Source organism: Miniopterus schreibersii, assembly GCF_964146895.1.
Source record: "Miniopterus schreibersii genome assembly, chromosome: 10".
In the NCBI taxonomy this organism is placed as follows: Eukaryota; Metazoa; Chordata; class Mammalia; order Chiroptera; family Miniopteridae; genus Miniopterus; species Miniopterus schreibersii.
In genome coordinates this window covers 38,095,266-38,113,120 of record NC_138110.1, presented here as the reverse complement: position 1 = coordinate 38,113,120, position 17,855 = coordinate 38,095,266, and the positions used below count along the sequence as shown (strand labels likewise).

At 39.8% G+C, this 17,855-nt stretch overlaps 1 protein-coding gene across 6 annotated transcripts in view; it reads right to left on the bottom strand.

The window, feature by feature from the left end:
* Positions 1-17,855, bottom strand: part of OSBPL1A (oxysterol binding protein like 1A) — a 164,131-nt gene that overhangs the window by 96,191 nt on the left and 50,085 nt on the right. Inside the window, exons 14-15 of one of the 6 annotated variants that reach the window (XM_081148382.1) lie at positions 16,645-16,726; positions 7,382-7,488 (exon numbers count right to left, since the gene is read on the bottom strand). The exons of 1 other annotated variant lie outside the window; for it this stretch is intronic. In XM_081148382.1, the coding sequence (XP_081004508.1) occupies positions 7,382-7,488; positions 16,645-16,726 (189 nt within the window). Of the gene's footprint in view, positions 1-101; positions 643-7,381; positions 7,489-16,644; positions 16,727-17,855 lie in introns of those variants that run through there. 4 more of the 6 variants (XM_081148387.1, XM_081148384.1, XM_081148389.1 and 1 more) reach the window with 4 other exon arrangements.

Here is a 17,855-nt window from a genome sequence, read left to right as displayed (position 1 = left end):
CCTCGATCTCCTCCGGCCACCCTTCCCCCGCCTCCCTCCCCAGGGCCCCGTCCTCCGAGCTGGCGCGGCAAAGCCCCCCGCAGCCGCGCACACCCACCCACCTGGGCCGGGTCTGGGGATCCCCGGCGCGCTCCGCCCTGTGCTCCTCCGCCAGCTCCAGCCCAAATGCGCTCGGCCTGTTCCTCCACCTCCCCTCCAGCCCCGGCGGGAGGCGCAACCCAGGGTGCCACCGCAAGGTCTCCCTAAGTCACCTTCCTGCAGCGTGGCCCGCCCGTCTCCAGCGAGGTCGAGCAGAGGCGGGCGGCGCGCTGGACTCGCGGCCGCCAGAGGGCCGCTGGGCCGCAGAGCCGGCCTCCCGCGGCTGAGCAGGGTGCGGGCGCGCGGCGGGGACGGCCTGCGGCGGGGGGCAGCGCTGCCGCTCTTCCCGGCCCTCCTCCCGCCTTCCCTCCCGGCGGCGCCTGGAGGCACAGGTAGGGACCGGCCGGGGGACGGCCAGCGCCTGCACTCAGCCTCCGAGCGAGCCAGCTGGACGGCTCCCGGGAATTTTGGGGAAGGAAGTAAGGAAACTGCTACTCGGGCTCTGCGTGCATCCCGCAGAGGCTCCTGCCAGGTCCTAGAGTGGGCTGCGTGCTCAAGCCCTCTGCTGGAGACGCCGGCCCTGACAACTTTTAAATGGCCAGCCAGCCCCTGGGGAAAAGCAGAGAAATCTCTTCTGGAGTCTTCCAACTCGAAGATAACTGACAGTCCTATACTGAAGAGTCAGTGTTTCCAATTTTAAAACAAAAGCTGAGCTCATCTCCACATTCATTGTTTTGTATACTGTCTGGGCTACCATTTGTACAATAAGGAAAAACAGCAGTATTAATCCTGCTAATGTGAAGCCCACAGACAGGAAATGGATGGCTTGATTCCAGCCAGGCTTGGAGGGTAGACAAAGGCCCAAAGGCCAGGAAAACCCGCCACATGAATACTACACTTACGTGGGATGTTCAGGCCCGTGAAAATCCTGGTTAAGAGTGAGGCTGGGGGCGGACTTTGTTACAACAGTAGTTTTAAATCTTTCTAATGTGTATAAATCTGTCCTCAAACTTTAGGGAACAGAGTAACACTGAACAAAATTGATTATTTCTTTGGCAAGCTCCTAGGGTAAATTCACCGTGCCAACAGTGGCGGCTGTGTTTGCACTATAGATGCAGAAGGTCTAGATACAATGCCATACTCAGAAAACTTGAAATTAATGTCAGTGAGGCTTCATGGTATCTTCAAAAAGCCAGTTTGTTTTCTTTTCTATTTTAATACTAAGTAGTGTTATATTTCATAGTCTTATTTGGTACTTAAAGGAGCCCTTGCTACAGAATCTCCCTAGGCCCTGAAAATCAGAGAATAAATTCAGTTTATAAAGTAGTACTATGCAGAAAAAAACCAAAACAATGAACAACACAGGCTAATTTGTTTTAGAAGGTAATTTACATAGCACCTAAAATGTGCCAGGTACTGTGCTGAGGAACTACAAGTGAAACAATTCATTTGTATTCTGGAAACGGAATTTCAGATTTGGAAATGCAATTCCCGAACATATTGTTTCGTTCAAGGTCAAAGAAAGAGTTGACTGGTCTGATGTAAAACCTTCTATTCTCTCCTTTGTAGATCCATTATTCAATCATCCAAACATTTATTAACTGTGTACTACATGCCAAGTACTACGCTAGACACAAATGCTACAAAAATAACTAAGATACAGTGGCTTACTTAAGGAGAGCCAGTTCAGTGAATACATAGGCAAGTAAATATGTAATGATACCATGTGATAAGTGCTGCAATAGCAAGGAACTCATGGGACAGGAGGGACATCTAACCCAATTATGAAGGGTGGAACCTGGGATTGGGAAATGGTGGCAGTCATGCAACAGAGACATCCTGAGAGCCTCACCTTATAGAGTGGCACTGGGGAATGTGTGTGCTGGGTTGGGCAGAAGGAGTAAAGGGAGATAACTGAGATATAGGAAGTAAAAATGACAGGACTTGATCGAACGTAGGAACGAGAAAGATGAACCAAAGGAGCTCACATGTGTCTGGCTTGAGATACTAAATAGGTAGTAATTCCTTGAGCTACTCCGTTTTAGATACATTGGTTTCGAAATACCTCTGATATAACCTTATGTAAGTGTTCAAAAGGCAGCCGGATATACAGGTTCATCGCTCAGGACAGGTCTACGGTACAGACCTGAGTCGTCATGGATTTCTGGCGGGAGGAGTGGGAGAGGCCACGTAGGAAGAATGCTGAGTGAGAAGCCACCCACGAGCACCTAGGGAATACTGACACTCAAGGCTCAGGCAGGAGAGAAGGCGCCGTAGAAGCTGGGGGGGGGGGGGGCTGCGCAAAGGAGACGCGCTCCGAGGCAGGCGCGGTGGAAATCCAGAGAATTCTAGCAAGCAGGCAGGAGTCAAAGGCCAGGACCTCTGAAGGACAAGCAAGATAATTTAAGGGTATCCTCTGACTCAGCAACGAGGAGAAATTGGTGAGAATGGTTCCGGTGGACTAGCAGAGGAGTAAGGAAGTAAAAACAAGGTATCACCCTTTCAAACTGGAATTGGAAAGGGTCCAGGGAAGGCAGAAGCTGTCAGGGGGTAGCGGATTCAGGGGGAGAGAGGCGCTGATCTGGAAGCAGAATGGAGGACAGACACCTCCAATGAAAGGAAAGGAGGCAGACAGACGCTGGGGTGAGGGAGTGGTAGGGAATTGTCAGCAGGTACAACGATTGCCTAGTGGTTAATAAAGAATTCTGCTCAGAGGAGAAGGGGATGGGGAAACTAGAGGGGTGAGGCAGAGGGGAAGGCCTGAAAGGTATAAACATGAGGGGCCAGGGACACACAATGACTAAAGGGCTCTGACCACCACAGGAAGCTACGTGAATGTTAGAGACCATGACATTAGAGTTCCAAGTCCAAGTGAGGGCATGATACATCTCCAGAGACATAGGCATCTGGTTCAGGGTAGCAGCACCTTTCGGATGGTTCCAGTTTAGTCTGGATCTTTCCATTACGTCACAAACCTAGCATCACTAGCATTCCAATCACACATTTGGGTTACAGCTCTTTAGCAGTTATGAGATTTAACATGGAAGTATAAATATCTTACATGTGAGCTCACACTAACTTTAAGTCGGCAAGTCCCTACCTTGGAAAAACAGGTTTGACTAACACCAAGGGGAGCTCACTAATACACACAACGGGAAGGGAACCAATGATGGCCTCTGTGTGACACTTTAACCACTTTGATTCCACCCTCTGGTGAGGACAACTACAGAAACAAACATAATTCATGAAACCAGTTTCTAGCCTTTTCGATAGGACCCTATTATATTTCCAAAGTATATCACCCTAAAAAAAATCGAGTACGTTTTCCTTTAGTACATCAATCTCAAACTTTACAGATTTTATTGCAGCTTTCTTTTTCAACACAAGTAGTGTTACTTACATATAAAATATGTCTATGTAACGCCTCATTTATGTAGCGGTCATATGGAATCCTCAAGTATCTGGGTCATATCAGAGCGTTCCCAAATAAGCAAATAACACCCACATAACACAGAAATAGAAGGTCCCAAATCCAGGCACTCAGGCCTGTGCTCATTGTAAACCCTTAAGTTTCTCACAAAGAGCCAGATTACTCTTACTGTGACATAATTTTACCAAGTTGGTTTATTTGGTTTTCGTTTTAATAAACATGAGGTTTAAAGAGTAAATCAGAAGGTATCAGTATTCCTTGGCTAGAGGCAGGCACACAGTTGATCTAAAAATCAGACAGAATTTTTTTTAAACCCATAAGGAACCACAGAGAAAATAGCTAATAACATCATAATTAATTTTGTATGGTGACAGATGGTCACTAGGCTTATTGTGATGATCACACCATAAGGTATATAAATGCTGAATTAATATGTTGTACACCTGAAACCAAAACTAATATTAAATTTAGCTTAAGAAATAAATGTGAGGCTCTGGCTGGGTAGCTCAGTTGATTAGAGCATTGTCCCCATATACCAAGATTGAGGGTTTGATCCCTGGTCAAGGCACATACAAGAATCAACCAATGAGCCCAGCCGGGCGTGGCTCAGCGGTTGAGCGTCGACCTGAGATCCAGGCGATCGGGGTTCGATTCCCAGTCAGAGCACATGCCCGGGTTGTGGGCTCGATCAGTGACTCTCTCATCATTGATGTTTCTGTCTCTCTCTCTCCCTCTCCTTTCCTCTCTCTGAAATCAATAAAGATATACTTTAAAAAAAATCAACCAATGAATGCATAAATAAGTGGAACAACAAATCAATGTTTCTCTCTCTTTCTCTCCCCCACCCCGGCCTCCTCTAAAATCAATAATTAAAATAAATGTCAAACATTTAGAATAACTGTCATCAAGCAAAGATTAGAATAAAAACAGTTACTCTGCCCTGGGGATTGGGATCATTTACATCTATCGGGTCCCTCCTTTATGCCAGGTACTATACAAGGTGTTTTGCCAATATGATCTCATTTACTCTTCAAAACACTATTTTTTGGTTGGTTATCACTTTAAAAAGGAGATTGTATTTAAAAACTGAGGTAAAGAGAGATTAAATAGCAGAGTCAAGAATTAGACCCACATCTATGTGAGTTTAAAGCTTTTGACTGCTCTTTTAATAACATGTGCAAATAACAGAAGTACAGTTTATGATGCTGGATAACAAGGAATTACAGTCCATAGTTATTCCACTACGGTCTCAGTGAAGCTATTCATTTCCTTGGTTGTAATTCTTAGTCATTTGAAAGAGTAACTTCAATGATGCTGTTTATCTTTCAAATATTTTAAAGGCCTTCTCATTGTCTATACTCATATTTCTCAGAAGAAAATCTATGAATGTCACTGAGGGTCTCACAGAGTTGATATTTCTTAGAATTACTGAAAAGTAATCTAAATATATTCTAAAAGTTTGAAGCAATAACCGGCACTTACTAAATGATTACCGCAAGCCACACGATGTGCTAATATGCTCTGTAGACATACTACTCATCTACACGTATTTGATTCCCACACCCAACTCTGGGACATTTATATTTTTTTGTTTTACCAGAAACTTGCCCAGGATCCCACAACTGGTTAGAGGGAAAAGACTGACATTTAAAAGAGGTGAAGGCTGGGGGAAGGGTAGTGTCAATGGGGGGGAAAAAGGGAGACATCTATGATACTTTCAACAATAAAGATAAATTTTTAAATAAAATAAAAATAAATAAAATAATTAAATAAAATAGGTCCATTAGACTTTCAGACCCGTGCTCTTAACAACTTTCTATATGGTCTCCCTTATTTGAAAGTTGAAGCTATCAAGGTTCAAGAACGTGAAGTAGTCCATCATCACTTAAATAATGAAGGAAATGACACAATCATTCCATAAATACAGTCAGATTTTCTTTAGACACCACCACCTCCTCCCCCCTAAAAGATAAATCCAATGTTAAAGACACAAAAGATCCAAGAGAGCATCCGAAGAAGGGGTCACAAGCGTTAGTGAGCATCCTACAATAGAAACTGCTGACTTTCACTCAGGGATGACTGTGTCAGGAACTATGCTAAGCATTTTGCTTATATTATCTTATTTAATCCACATGACAAGTTTAAAAGGCTAATGAGGTTAATTACTCTAAACTTTAAGCTAATACTCTTATACATCTGGATTTTCAGAGAGGTGACTACCTAGGCTACTTTTTTAAACAAATCGTTTTAAAATTAGCATAGGTTCACTTCTCCAGAAATTAAATTATTTCTAATCTAGTGTTCACCTTAAAATTGTACATCTCTAAAGCAAAACAAAACAAAACAAAAGTTACCAATACATCAGGTACCACATATAAGATGTGAGTGAAATTTGGTTTTACAATGTACTAATAGTACCTGAAACCCATGACATCAATGCTATCATCCTATTTACATTATTCGGATCACTAAATCATTCCTCATTTAAATAAGCTAGAATATTAAGTCTGCAAACCACCAACGACAAATGCTGAGAGAGGATATCTTCAAACAATATTAGAAGAATCAACCATTTAACCCTTTGCGGTCGTTTGTCTACTCTCAGCCACCAAAGCTTTTTTACCGTTCCGGTTGTATGTCTGCTCTCAGCCACCACAGCAAGGAACCGTACGAATCTTAACTCTATTCATTCATGTATCAGTTCATAATTTCTCTGAAAGCTCTTAATTCCGACCAGTACGACACCTATGTCCAAATTTAATATGACCACAAAGGGTTAAAATGTTTAAAAAAGTACGTGTTTTCCTGCATTAACAGAATTCTGTTGACTTTCTGTAAGTTTCTTTTAAACAAATTCTGATTATTTACATATTTTTTCTTATTCTCCAAATAAAATATATGAAATCCGTGGTTAACAAACATAGCATTTAGGAATTTGTATGACCTCACAAGGCTTCTATTCTAATCATGGGAAAATAAAATTTTAGATCTTTACATATAAGAGAAACATAGTAAAACCATATTCATCTATCCTGTTTTATCAAAATCTAATCTCACTCAATGGAACACATAAATTGTAACGAGAATAATAAATCTGGTGGTGTCAATCTAAAAAGTTGAAGATTATACATATAGTAGAAATTAACAAAATGGGAAAGAAGATCCCCTACTACTCACCTTGCATTAAAATCATAAAAATGGGGGGAGGGGGACATAAAACAAGAAAAAAAATCTATTTCAGGCAACCAAAACTCATCTTTACAACTTTTCAGTCTTTAGGAAAAGAGCTACTAATGGACAAGCATACCACTCTTACTCATATTTGGAAAAGCAAATGGCAAATCTTTGCATGGAAGACAGTGAGGTAAAAGGTCACAAAAAACACTTAACCCACTGAGTTCAGTTCACATAGGTAAGTATGATAGCACTCTATTCTCTAAATAAAAGTATTATATAGTTTTCATATAAAGACCTTTGATTTCTAGAAATATATTCATAACCCTATTGAAACATTTCACTCTAAGAACTTTAAAACATACTTGTTAAATACGGCTATATAAATGAATTAGGTGATATGAACAGAAGTTACTTCAGCCCCATCCTGCTTAATTAAAAATAAATAAGTTCTGGGAGCACGTGAGATCTTGTTCCTTGGCATATGTCATCAGTTTGGCTCAAATAAACTTATAAAAATTCAAATAAATAACTAGCCAACTAAGTAAGTTCTAAAATGTGATGACGAATGAAGCCTTCATTTCCTTTATTAATACAATTTTCTCCTACCTTTGCACATTTTGAAAGCAGTGACTCATTGGACGATCCAGTAAGTGACAGCCAAACAATTGCTAAAAATTTCAATTCCACAATACCTACCCCTTCTTGTTTAGTGAAGAGATTAAGGCAATCGCTCAAAGCTACACAGGTTTCTCTAGAAGCTTCAGAGACAACTTCAACTTTCTGAAGAAATGATGGAAGCATCTCTATAAAAAACACACACACAAATAAGTGGGATTTTAAGTAATCAGAGTAAACTATGACCACATATTTTTATAGCTACTAACTTCATGCTGTCTTCCAGCCACCTTAAACAAAGCATACAATATTGTTAGATGGGCCAGGTACAGAAACCGGGGGACACTGACTCAGCAGAGCAGGAAGCCCCAGATGCCTAGCAAGAAAGCAAATAAGAACCTTGTCCCCAGGGCAATCTATCTTCCCCTAGCATATGGCTGGTCAACCGGTTTAGATCCCCTGAGCGTTTCCTCCCTAAAGATAACATCTAGGCCTCAGTTGTGTTTCAGCTCCAGGCCCAGAAAAGCAGCAAAACCAGACAAGTGACACAGTGACTGCCTCAGGACTAGCTGCACTGACTAATGCCCCTGCCCTGGCACCGACCAATCAGTGGAGACCACGACCCTGAAAAAGCACACCTGGGAAACTGATCCTTATTCTATTGAGACCCTCCCTCCCCTGAGATCTCCCCTAAGATTTCCACCTGCAAGAAAGAGATAAATAGGCTCAGGACAAAGGACCCAGTGCATGCTCCCCACCAGGGGAACACCAGCACCATCTCCATCTCCAACCCCCCTCTACCCTCGGAGGGGACCCCAGGAGACTTGCAACCAGGGAGCGATGGGCAGCGGCAGCTCATCCCAGGTTTACCCCCTGAACCTGTCTCCAAGGCCCCCTTCTCTCTCTGGCTTCTCAGGGAGCCAAAGCAGCCCAGCCCAGGCTCTCCTGTTGCTTCTTCTATGCCCTTCCTTGTTTCACTGTCCCAAGTATATTTTTGCTGCCATCATAGACCTCATACCCTTTGGTTCAGTGCTGTGTAGCCCTTCCCTTTGGATAGCCCCGTCCCCTTTTAATAAACTTGATTTTTCTTTATTGACCTGAGATGGCTATTTAGCCTGCCCTCGCACCACCGACCTTAACCTTTCAAGAATGATCCTTGGGCCTCATTAAGCACCTACTATATGCAGGGCACATAAATTGGTAAAAAAAAAAAAAAAAAAAAAAGGGATGAAGCCTTGTCCTAGAAAGGCCTATATCCTATAAGAGCCAAACTAAAAGCAAGTTTATAGAATAAATAATAATATAATGTTTAAGATAAGCAGTTGACAAGGAACAACAACACTAGCTGTAAAACATTAAATTTCCTTTCATGATATTCTATGCTAGTAATTTTATTCAAAAGCAAACTGCTAAAAAGAGACAAAAATAATTCTGTAGTTGACATGATGGCCAACATATCTGAAGGTGGCACTGACTCAGCTTCCTCTAGTTCTTATTTGGATGTTTGGCATAAACAGGTCTTTTCACTCTCAAAAATGTGTCCCTGTAGAGTTTCAGTATCTTTTAGTGTGTCTGTCCCTGTAGTTTCTGTATTTTTTAGTGTACGTTTAAGATGGGAACAAAGAATTGGTAATACAGTTGGCCTTCCATATCCACAGGTTCCACACCCGAGAATTCAACCAACTGCAGATGGAAAAGATTCGGAAAAGAAATGTTACGTTGTTGCTGGGATATACTATCCTAGTTAAGCCTATAAGTACAGGCTTTTTTCCTTCTCATTATTCCTTAAACAATACAGTATAACCATTTCCATAGCATTTACACTGTATTAGGTATTATAAGTATTCTAGAGATGACTTAAAGTATACAGGCGATGTGAAATATACAGGAGGCTGAGCGTAGGTTATCTGCAAACATTATGCCATTTTATATGAGGGACTTGAGCATCTGCAGATTTGGGTATCTGAGGAGGTACTGGAACCAGTCCCCCACAGATACAGAAAGGCTACTGAATCAATAATTTCCCAGGTGCCCTAAAAAAAAAAAAAAAAAAAATCTTAATCCATTTACCCATTACAAAAAAACAAAAAACAAAAACAAAAACCAAAAATGTTGGCAAGAAAAAGCTGCAAAATGCACACACATCGCTTAAAAAACAAGTAAAATGTCATATCCTTTCCAGACTAATGCAAGGGAAATGTACTTAGTTAAAATAGTTTTGGAATTTATGTTAATTATACATTAAGACCCTTTAAATGTCTCTCCTTCCATCAAATAAAAATCATAACATTAAGAAAGCTTTTCATCAAAAAATAACTTAAAAGGAGAAAGACAATTAAATCAGTGGCATCCTTTGTATTTCAAAGAGCCTTACTCAAAACGGTATTCTAAAAGGATGGTCAACAAGGTCATCAACAAAAGCAATCAAGTAAATCCGAATGCCAGCAAATTGCAATCACTTAGGCCATAAAACAGTGGGTCCCGTAAAGAAATAAAAAATTCCAGATGAGGAATAAAAAGAGCCAATAAAATCTACAAGAACTTGTAATGAATTACTTTCGGCCATATTTTCTAGGTGACAAAATTGTGAGTAATAGTCTTCAATGTTTTTTATTTTCCAAATTTTCTACATAAACATGATTTATCTTAGCAAAGAAAAGTCCTTTTCTTGGAAAAATTATTTCTCAAAACTCCTACGGTGGAGGTGGGCAACCAAAAAGAAAAGGTCAGAGTGAATAAAGCTATAAACCACCTTTCATTCATATCTGATTATAAAGACCAAATGACATTTTATATTTTTCATCTTGCAGAATAGTTTCCTACAGTTAGCTACTCTTAATAGCACCCAAATGATAACTACTATATTCTAAAATAAATTTGACTTTACATACTTTATTTTCATTTTGAATCTTTGATACATTGTGAATATTTCTTCTGTACTTAGTTGCTAAATAGCAAATGAGAATACCATATGCTAGGTGCCAGCTGATTTAAATAGTGCCTCAACAGATGTCTCTCACAGAGCTGCAGACTGAGTACTAAGAGGAGATGCACAAGAAAAAACAGACTCGGCCTCTGCCTTCCATAAATGTTCTGGGTAATCTAGTAACTTTCCACTTCCATGGAACAAATGATAGGAAGATGGAAGCATGGTCATTCATGGATGTTATTTATTTTATTAAATGCCATCACATGCTTAATCATCTCCAATTCTGTCATGGTTTAGGTATTTCACACTTTAGATAAACATTGATTAGCATAAAACAAACATTAACTGTCAAAATAAATTTTTAAGAACACTCACAAGTTTTTTAAAATTTTCTTTATTGTTGCAAGTATTACAGGTGTCCCCCTTTTCTCCCCCACTGACACCCCCCCAACCCCAAGGCCTTCATCGCACTATTGTCTGTGTCCAAGGGTTATGCAAATATGCATATAAATTCTCTGGTTAATCTCTTTCCATCCCCCGTCCCCCCTTCCCTCTGAGATTCATCAGAACCCTTACAAGTTTTTAAACAAAAGTGATCCTGCAAGGTTGTTTCAAAAGACATTCCAAGAAATACACATTAAGTTTTTATAAGAATTCATTATTGAGAGAGTATCAAATTCTTCTGTCCAAAACAGAGTCAAAAGTTACCTAATTTCTCTGGCAATCTAGTGTTTAAACAAGATTCTGAAATTAATGTTAACTTGCACAGTGGCCTGGTGTAAGAACGGACGGACTTTGCAGTGCAGGAGGGTGAGGCAGATCACACACGCATGTGCCTTATATAATGATGCTTGCATATGGTCATACAAAGAGAAATAAACTTGCTAATAAGCTTCTTGAAAAGTTACCAACTGGGAATCACTGCAAATGTTTTAGTCAGTTAATATTTAGAGACCAAACTGTAATGAATAAATGCAAAATGGCCAGTGTGTTACCATAATGGCCTACTCTAAAAATTGGACACCTAATTTTGAGAAAATTTTGAACTCAGGAAAGATGCCAGAATATCATGTAAAAAGCTTATCTTCAAAAGACATAAAAAGCTCCCAGTCTGTCATTTTCATGATCACTATATAATTTTTATTTGGGTAAGCTTTTAAACTATTAAGGAAATACTTGTTTCTTGTTATGTTAATAAACTAAACCCTAACACAGATCACTTCCATTGTTCTTCTAATATAGAAAAAGTCTACAGCCTAACATTTAAGGCTCTTCACAAGCTCAGTCAGTTTCAGCAGACTGTTTTCCTGTAAATATTTGTTTTCCTAGAAATAGTCTTCTATCTTACTGCCTCCAAACCTTTGTTCAAGATGTTTCCTCTTCCCTGAATACTGGAAATAATAATTATTCATTTTTGAAAGTTCTCCCGCTGAACAGCATCTCTCCAACTACAGCCTGGAATATTCCACAGAGGAAATAGAGGAACATAAAACTGGAGGCAGTGTGGCCAGACAAGAAGTTGTTACTGTAGCTTACAGGAAAAACAGCTGTGGCCTATTTTAGCACCGGTAGGGGATACAGAGAAGGGCACAACTAGAGACACATCGGAGAGTGAAGAGGTACAGTAGAAAGAAATTGCGTGAATTAGCGATCAGTCTTTAAAATGAGTAATGCCAGAAAGAACATCAGGACAAGAGGAGAAAAAACACTGGCAGGAAAAATGAAGAGAATTTCTGTGTTTTGAGTTGGAGACTTCTGCTCTCATCAATCCCACCCTCCCCCCTTCAACGTCTGGCTAGGAGGACCATGGGGGTTTGCCCACCACCTCCACTGCAGGAGCCCAGCTGATGTGATTGTTCTCAACGTCTGCCTTTCACTGTCCATCTAGGTACATATCTGTAAACTTTTTTAGTTCATAGACCAAACTGTAGGGTTAAATATAGAATTCTCGATTTGTTCTAGACTCCTTATTGGTTAAGAGCAGACTTTGGATCAGGCTGCCTAGAAAAGAACCCTAACTGAAGTTTTTACTGGCTGTGTGACCTTAGGCAATTTACCTAAGCTCTCTATGCCTCAGTTAGTTTATCTGTAAAATGGACACAACAGTTATATGTGCTGTATAGGGTAGTTACAAGGAATTAATATATATAAAGTACACAGAACAATGCACACAAGGCTATTACGTGTTTGCTATTATTCTATATAAAAAAAATTTTGGATTATTGATATGTTTCATATTAGAGAATGGGACACTTGTGGCACCTGGTAGGCTAAGTTGATAGGGAATCATCCCTCCAACCCCCACCATAAAGATGCTGAATAAGCCTGGCCGGGCGCGGCTCAGCAGTTGAGCATCGACCTAGGATCCAGGAGATCGGGGTTCAATTCTTGGTCAGGGCACATGCCCAGGTTGCGGCCTCAATCCCCAGTAGGGGGCGTGCAGGAGGCAGCCCATCAATGACTCTCTCATCATTGATGTTTCTATCTCTCTCTCTCCCTCTCCCTTCCTCTCTCTGAAATTAGTAAAAATATATTTAAAAAAAAAAAAGATGCTGAATAAAATAATACACAGCTGAGTTTGAAGGAACAAATTCCCAGATATGCTAGAAAACAAAGAAAAAGTCAAACCTGATAAAACGAGCCTAAGCCAGTGGAGCCTGGGTGGGGAAGGCCAAGGACAGAGGTGGATGTCACAGACCCCAGGGATTGAGCTTTCACACCTACCTGAGAGGAGGAGACATGGCTCTGCTCTCACAGAGCAACGGGGCAAGGCCTTGTGTAGGGCTAGACCCCCCCAGGCGAAAAATGAAAAAACTGCCCTTGGGCTCAGGGAAGCAGTGGAAAAGGGTGCTTTCTGCCTATTCTCTGGGTGGGAATCATGAGAAAGAAGAACCCCTAGCTTGCACCACACCTAAGTATGAAATCCAGTTTTAAAACTATTAGCCCAGACCACAAGAACCTTCACAACTCTAACAGAAACAGAGACAAAACTACTCTGTAGGGACACTTCTCTAGTCCAGGAGGCAGAAAAAAACAAGCACCCCTGAAGATGCGCTCTCAATAAGAAGTTACATAATCCACTGTGAGGAGAACAGTCCACCCCAGGGACACTTAGCAGACAAACAACAGAATTAGCTCCACAACTACTTGAGACATAAAAGCATTCCAAGAAAAGGGCTTTAAATGTCTATGTTTAAAATAGTCTAGGTAAATTTAGATATACATGTTATTTGCGGGGGGAAAAAGTCCCTATAGGAAAAGTAAAAATTTTAAAATCCACCACCTAGAATTTCTAGAATTATAAAGTCACAAAAATTAGAAAGTCAAGGATTAAATAGAAAAATAAATCCAACTGAGAAAAAAACTAATACTAGAAAATAGATCTAAGAAATTACTCAGAATGTAACACAGAAAAATAGAAATGAGAAACGAAGAGGTGGGAGGTAAAATAAGATTCAACACATGTCCATGAGAAGTTCTGGCAGAAGAGAATGGAAGGAATGAAGCAGCAATATTTGAAGGGACAGATAAGGGGTAAGAACTGTTAGACGGGCCGGGTACAGAGACTCACCAGGGCAGGGAAGCCCCACATGCCTAGCAAGGGGTGAAACTAGGAAAACAAGAGCCTCGTCCCCAGGGTAACCTATCCTCCCCTAGCAGGAGGTTCAGACCCCCTGAGAGTTCCCTCCCTAAAGATAACATCTAGACCTCAGCTGTATTTCAGCTCCAGGTCCAGGAAAGCAGCAAAACCAGACAAGTGGCTGTCTCAGGACCAGCTACAATAACTAATGACCCCCTGCCCTGGCACTGACCAATCAGTGGAGACCACAACCCTGAAAGAGCTCACCTGGAAAGCTGATGCATATTCTATTGAGACCCTCCCCTGAGACCTCCCCTCAGATTCCCACCTGCAAGAAAGAGATAAATACACTCAGGACAAAGGACCCAGTGCTCCTTACCCACCAGGAGAGCACACCAGTGCCATCTCTGTTCCCCTTCTTCCCTCCGAGGGGACCCCACAAGACTTGCAACAAGGGGAGCAATGGGCAGCGGCAACTCATCCCAGACTTACCCCCTGAACCTGTCTCCAAGGCCCCTTCCCTCTCTGGCTTCCCAGTGAGCCAGGGCAGCCCAGCCTAGGTTCTCCTGTCGCTCCTTCTATGCTCTTTCTTGTTTCACTGTCCCAAGTATATTTTTCTGCCATCATGGACCCAATACCCTTTGACTCAGTGCTGGAAAAACCAGGTTTGTGAATGGGCTATAAAAACCCTTAAATGCCAGGATAAAGAGTTTGCATTTCATTCCATCATTTCAAGGACCCAGAAAAGATTTTGTCAACAGAAAAAAAGTATGATCAAAAAAGCACCTTTCTAAAATTAATTTGGCAAGCAATAAAGCAGCATTGCACAGAATTTGAATTGGAAGAGTTCCTGAAAGTCTTCTGATTCAATTCTCTTTAAGGATGGAAGGCAGGGAGAGTAAAGGGCAGGCTGCTGCAGTCATCAGGGTTTGAGGTGATAAAGAGCTGAACTACAATGGTAGAAGTCTGAAGAAGAGAGAAGGGAAGTGAATCTTAAAGTTCAAACAATTTTGTACTAAAATATTAGACAATTTCAACCAAAAGATCTGGACTCTGTCCACAAACATTTTAGTTTTTCATCGTGAGACATCATTGGCAAACTATGCAGACAGTCTGGAACAGGATGTGTACCTATCAGCTTCCTTTAATAAGACACATGGTGCATGATAACTCTGTATAATCCCTTGGCATTAAGAACAACTCCATTACCTTCAACTCTTCCAATTCCATTCATGAAATCATCTTAATCCTATTTACTTACTATTTGTATAAGCTGTAGTTTTATTTATATACACCAATCTTTCAGGAAATGGTGTTTATAATTGTTGTTTATAACTTAATACAAGTTGATTGAATTTTATTATAGAGCTATGAAATAGGGTTGTGAGATCATAGTCAAACATCTCAAAATTCCCAGATGGCAATGTCCAAAATGAAATATCTCTTTTGTGGTAATGAATGTTATGCATATCTCTAAGAGCACAAATGATTCACACCATCATTATGAGTGACATGCATAGAGACAAACTGAACCAAGAGATTTGACTCAAGGTTTAAAAAACAAAACAAAACTTAAATTGTAGTTCTAATTTTTTTCTTTGGTGCAAGTTAAGGGAATTAATCTTTATATTTCATCTCACTCTGGTTCTACATCTTTTAAATGTTGTTGTATCTCCTTACTTTTGATGGTTCTTGGTAAAGATGATATTTTAAGAGCCCATTAATGGTCTTAGTTTGTGTATATACTAAAACCACTGTGTGATACGCTTCACATAGGTGAATCTTAGGCTATGTGAATTATAGCTAATGAAGCTGTTATTTTAAAAGTCCATTGAGGATGAAAAGTACTAAGTAACACAATATTCTAGCCTACAGTTAATAACCAGAATGACCTAACTGCTGTCCTTCCCACAGCTATCACTGCTGATATAAATAAACTGTCTGTTAAACTGAAATAAAGGGATGCTGGAGGTACATCTGGACAGATAGAGAATATTTATGCTCAGTTACTCTAATATTAACATTTCTTCACATTCTCTGGGCACATATAAACTGAACCTAGGACTTCCCTGAGGGAAACTAGTTCATGATTAAAATTGAGAGTTAATAATAAACTCATAGACTACTAAATCAATTATATTTTAGTGAAATTATTTATAAAGACATCACAGTTATTCTGTGGAGCAATTTTTTAATTTACAAAGTAATAATGATATTTTTCAATACTTAATTTTTGTATTGGATTTTATATTGCATTTTATATTGAACTGTATTTTGGTTTTTGAACTATTTATAGTAAACTCATAATAACTAATGGAAAGGGAAGACATAAAAAGTTGAATGGTAGATTAATCATTAGCTAAATAAGTTTGTGTATATATTCATAGAGTCATAAAAAGTCAAGACCTGGAAACAACCAACCCCTTCATTCACAGATGAGGAAACTGAGGCTCAGAAGCTAGATGTACTGTTCAAAGTAACAGCTAGTAGGTGGCAGAGCAAGGATTCAAACCCAAGACAGTTTGACTCCAAATTCCAAGTCTCTAAGATTCACAAGCAGGATTCTTATTACACAGCCAAAATGCATTTACATCCCCAAAATATCAGCTTTGACTTTTTTCTTAAAATAGACATTTTAATCTATAAAGCAAGCCTACTCCATAAGTAGCCCTTATAAAATTTCAAAAAAGTTTTATCAAATGGAGTGAATTCAAAACCAGAAATTATCTAAAGTATATAATCAAAACTACAAAGGTGAACATCTAATGATAATGTGTTGTGTTAAAGAGTAGTGGGGTGTGGGGGTTTTTTGTAGTATTTATCTTTTTTTATTACCTTTAGCCATGTCACACTCCTTAATCATTTTGAGAAAGCTGGAAATTTCCCTATCTAGTCTTTGTTGGCATGTTTGTGCTTTCTGGAAAAGAAAAAGAAAACACACAAAAAAGACAAAGTTAAAACAAACTAATATGAGATTTTTATATTACAGATGATCTAATACGCTATCAAAACTTTTAGCTCATAGATTGATACACTATAATAATTAAGACATCTTCCTAACAGAGAAAACGGTGAGAGAAAATTTCCTTTAAAAGTGAATATAACATTTTGCTAATAACATACAGATTAATATAAATAAATATTTCTAAGTTCTAAATATATTCAATATCTGTTGTACAGATACCATACAACTGTGTTAACTACTTCTCATAGCAATACACCATATATATCTGAAGAGTTAGATTTCTCTGATTTATTAACACTTTTAATTGGCTTAATTCATCGAGAAATTCTAAAATACATTCCCTAATGTATTTTTTTAAACTATTTTAAAAATCCAGATGGTGCTAACATTTAGAAATCAAAAGCTGATTTCCACTCAGCAATCTAACTGCACACAGCCTCCACAAAATGAGACAAATAAGGACATTTTCTTAGTAAGAAAAAGCTTATGAAAATGAGGCGAAGTCAATTACAGAAAGCCTCCTTCCTTGTAATTTGAAATTTCTCCATATTTAGATCCCTAAAAGCAAAGCATACTGAGTGTCATGACGTAAGCTGTACCCCATCTTAGTATATATTTGGAAGTTCAAAATGAAAAATCAGATAAATCCATTTATTATAATAACAATTTAACTTTAGAGTTAATTCTATTTATAGTTTCCCTTTCAAAAGGTGGAAGAATAAGCAAGAAATCTGTCATTGTAAAGTTGATTGGTTATGGCAATAAAATATAGTCACTGTGCCCCGGCCGGTGTGAGTCAGCGGTTAGTATCGGCCCGCACACCACACCGAAGGGGTGCCGGCCGAGGGCACGGACCTGGGTGGGGGGCTCACTGCCACCCCGCTCAGGGCGAGCGCAGGAAGCAACCAGTCAATGCGTCTCTCTCACATCAATGTTTCTCTCTCTCTCTCTCTCTCTCTCTCTCTCTCTCACCCCCTCCCTCCCTTCCTTTTGCTCTTTCTGAAAAGCAATGGAAAAAATATCCTCAGGTGAGGATTAACCAACAAAATGTATTCCGAGAACCATGGCCTTACTGACATTA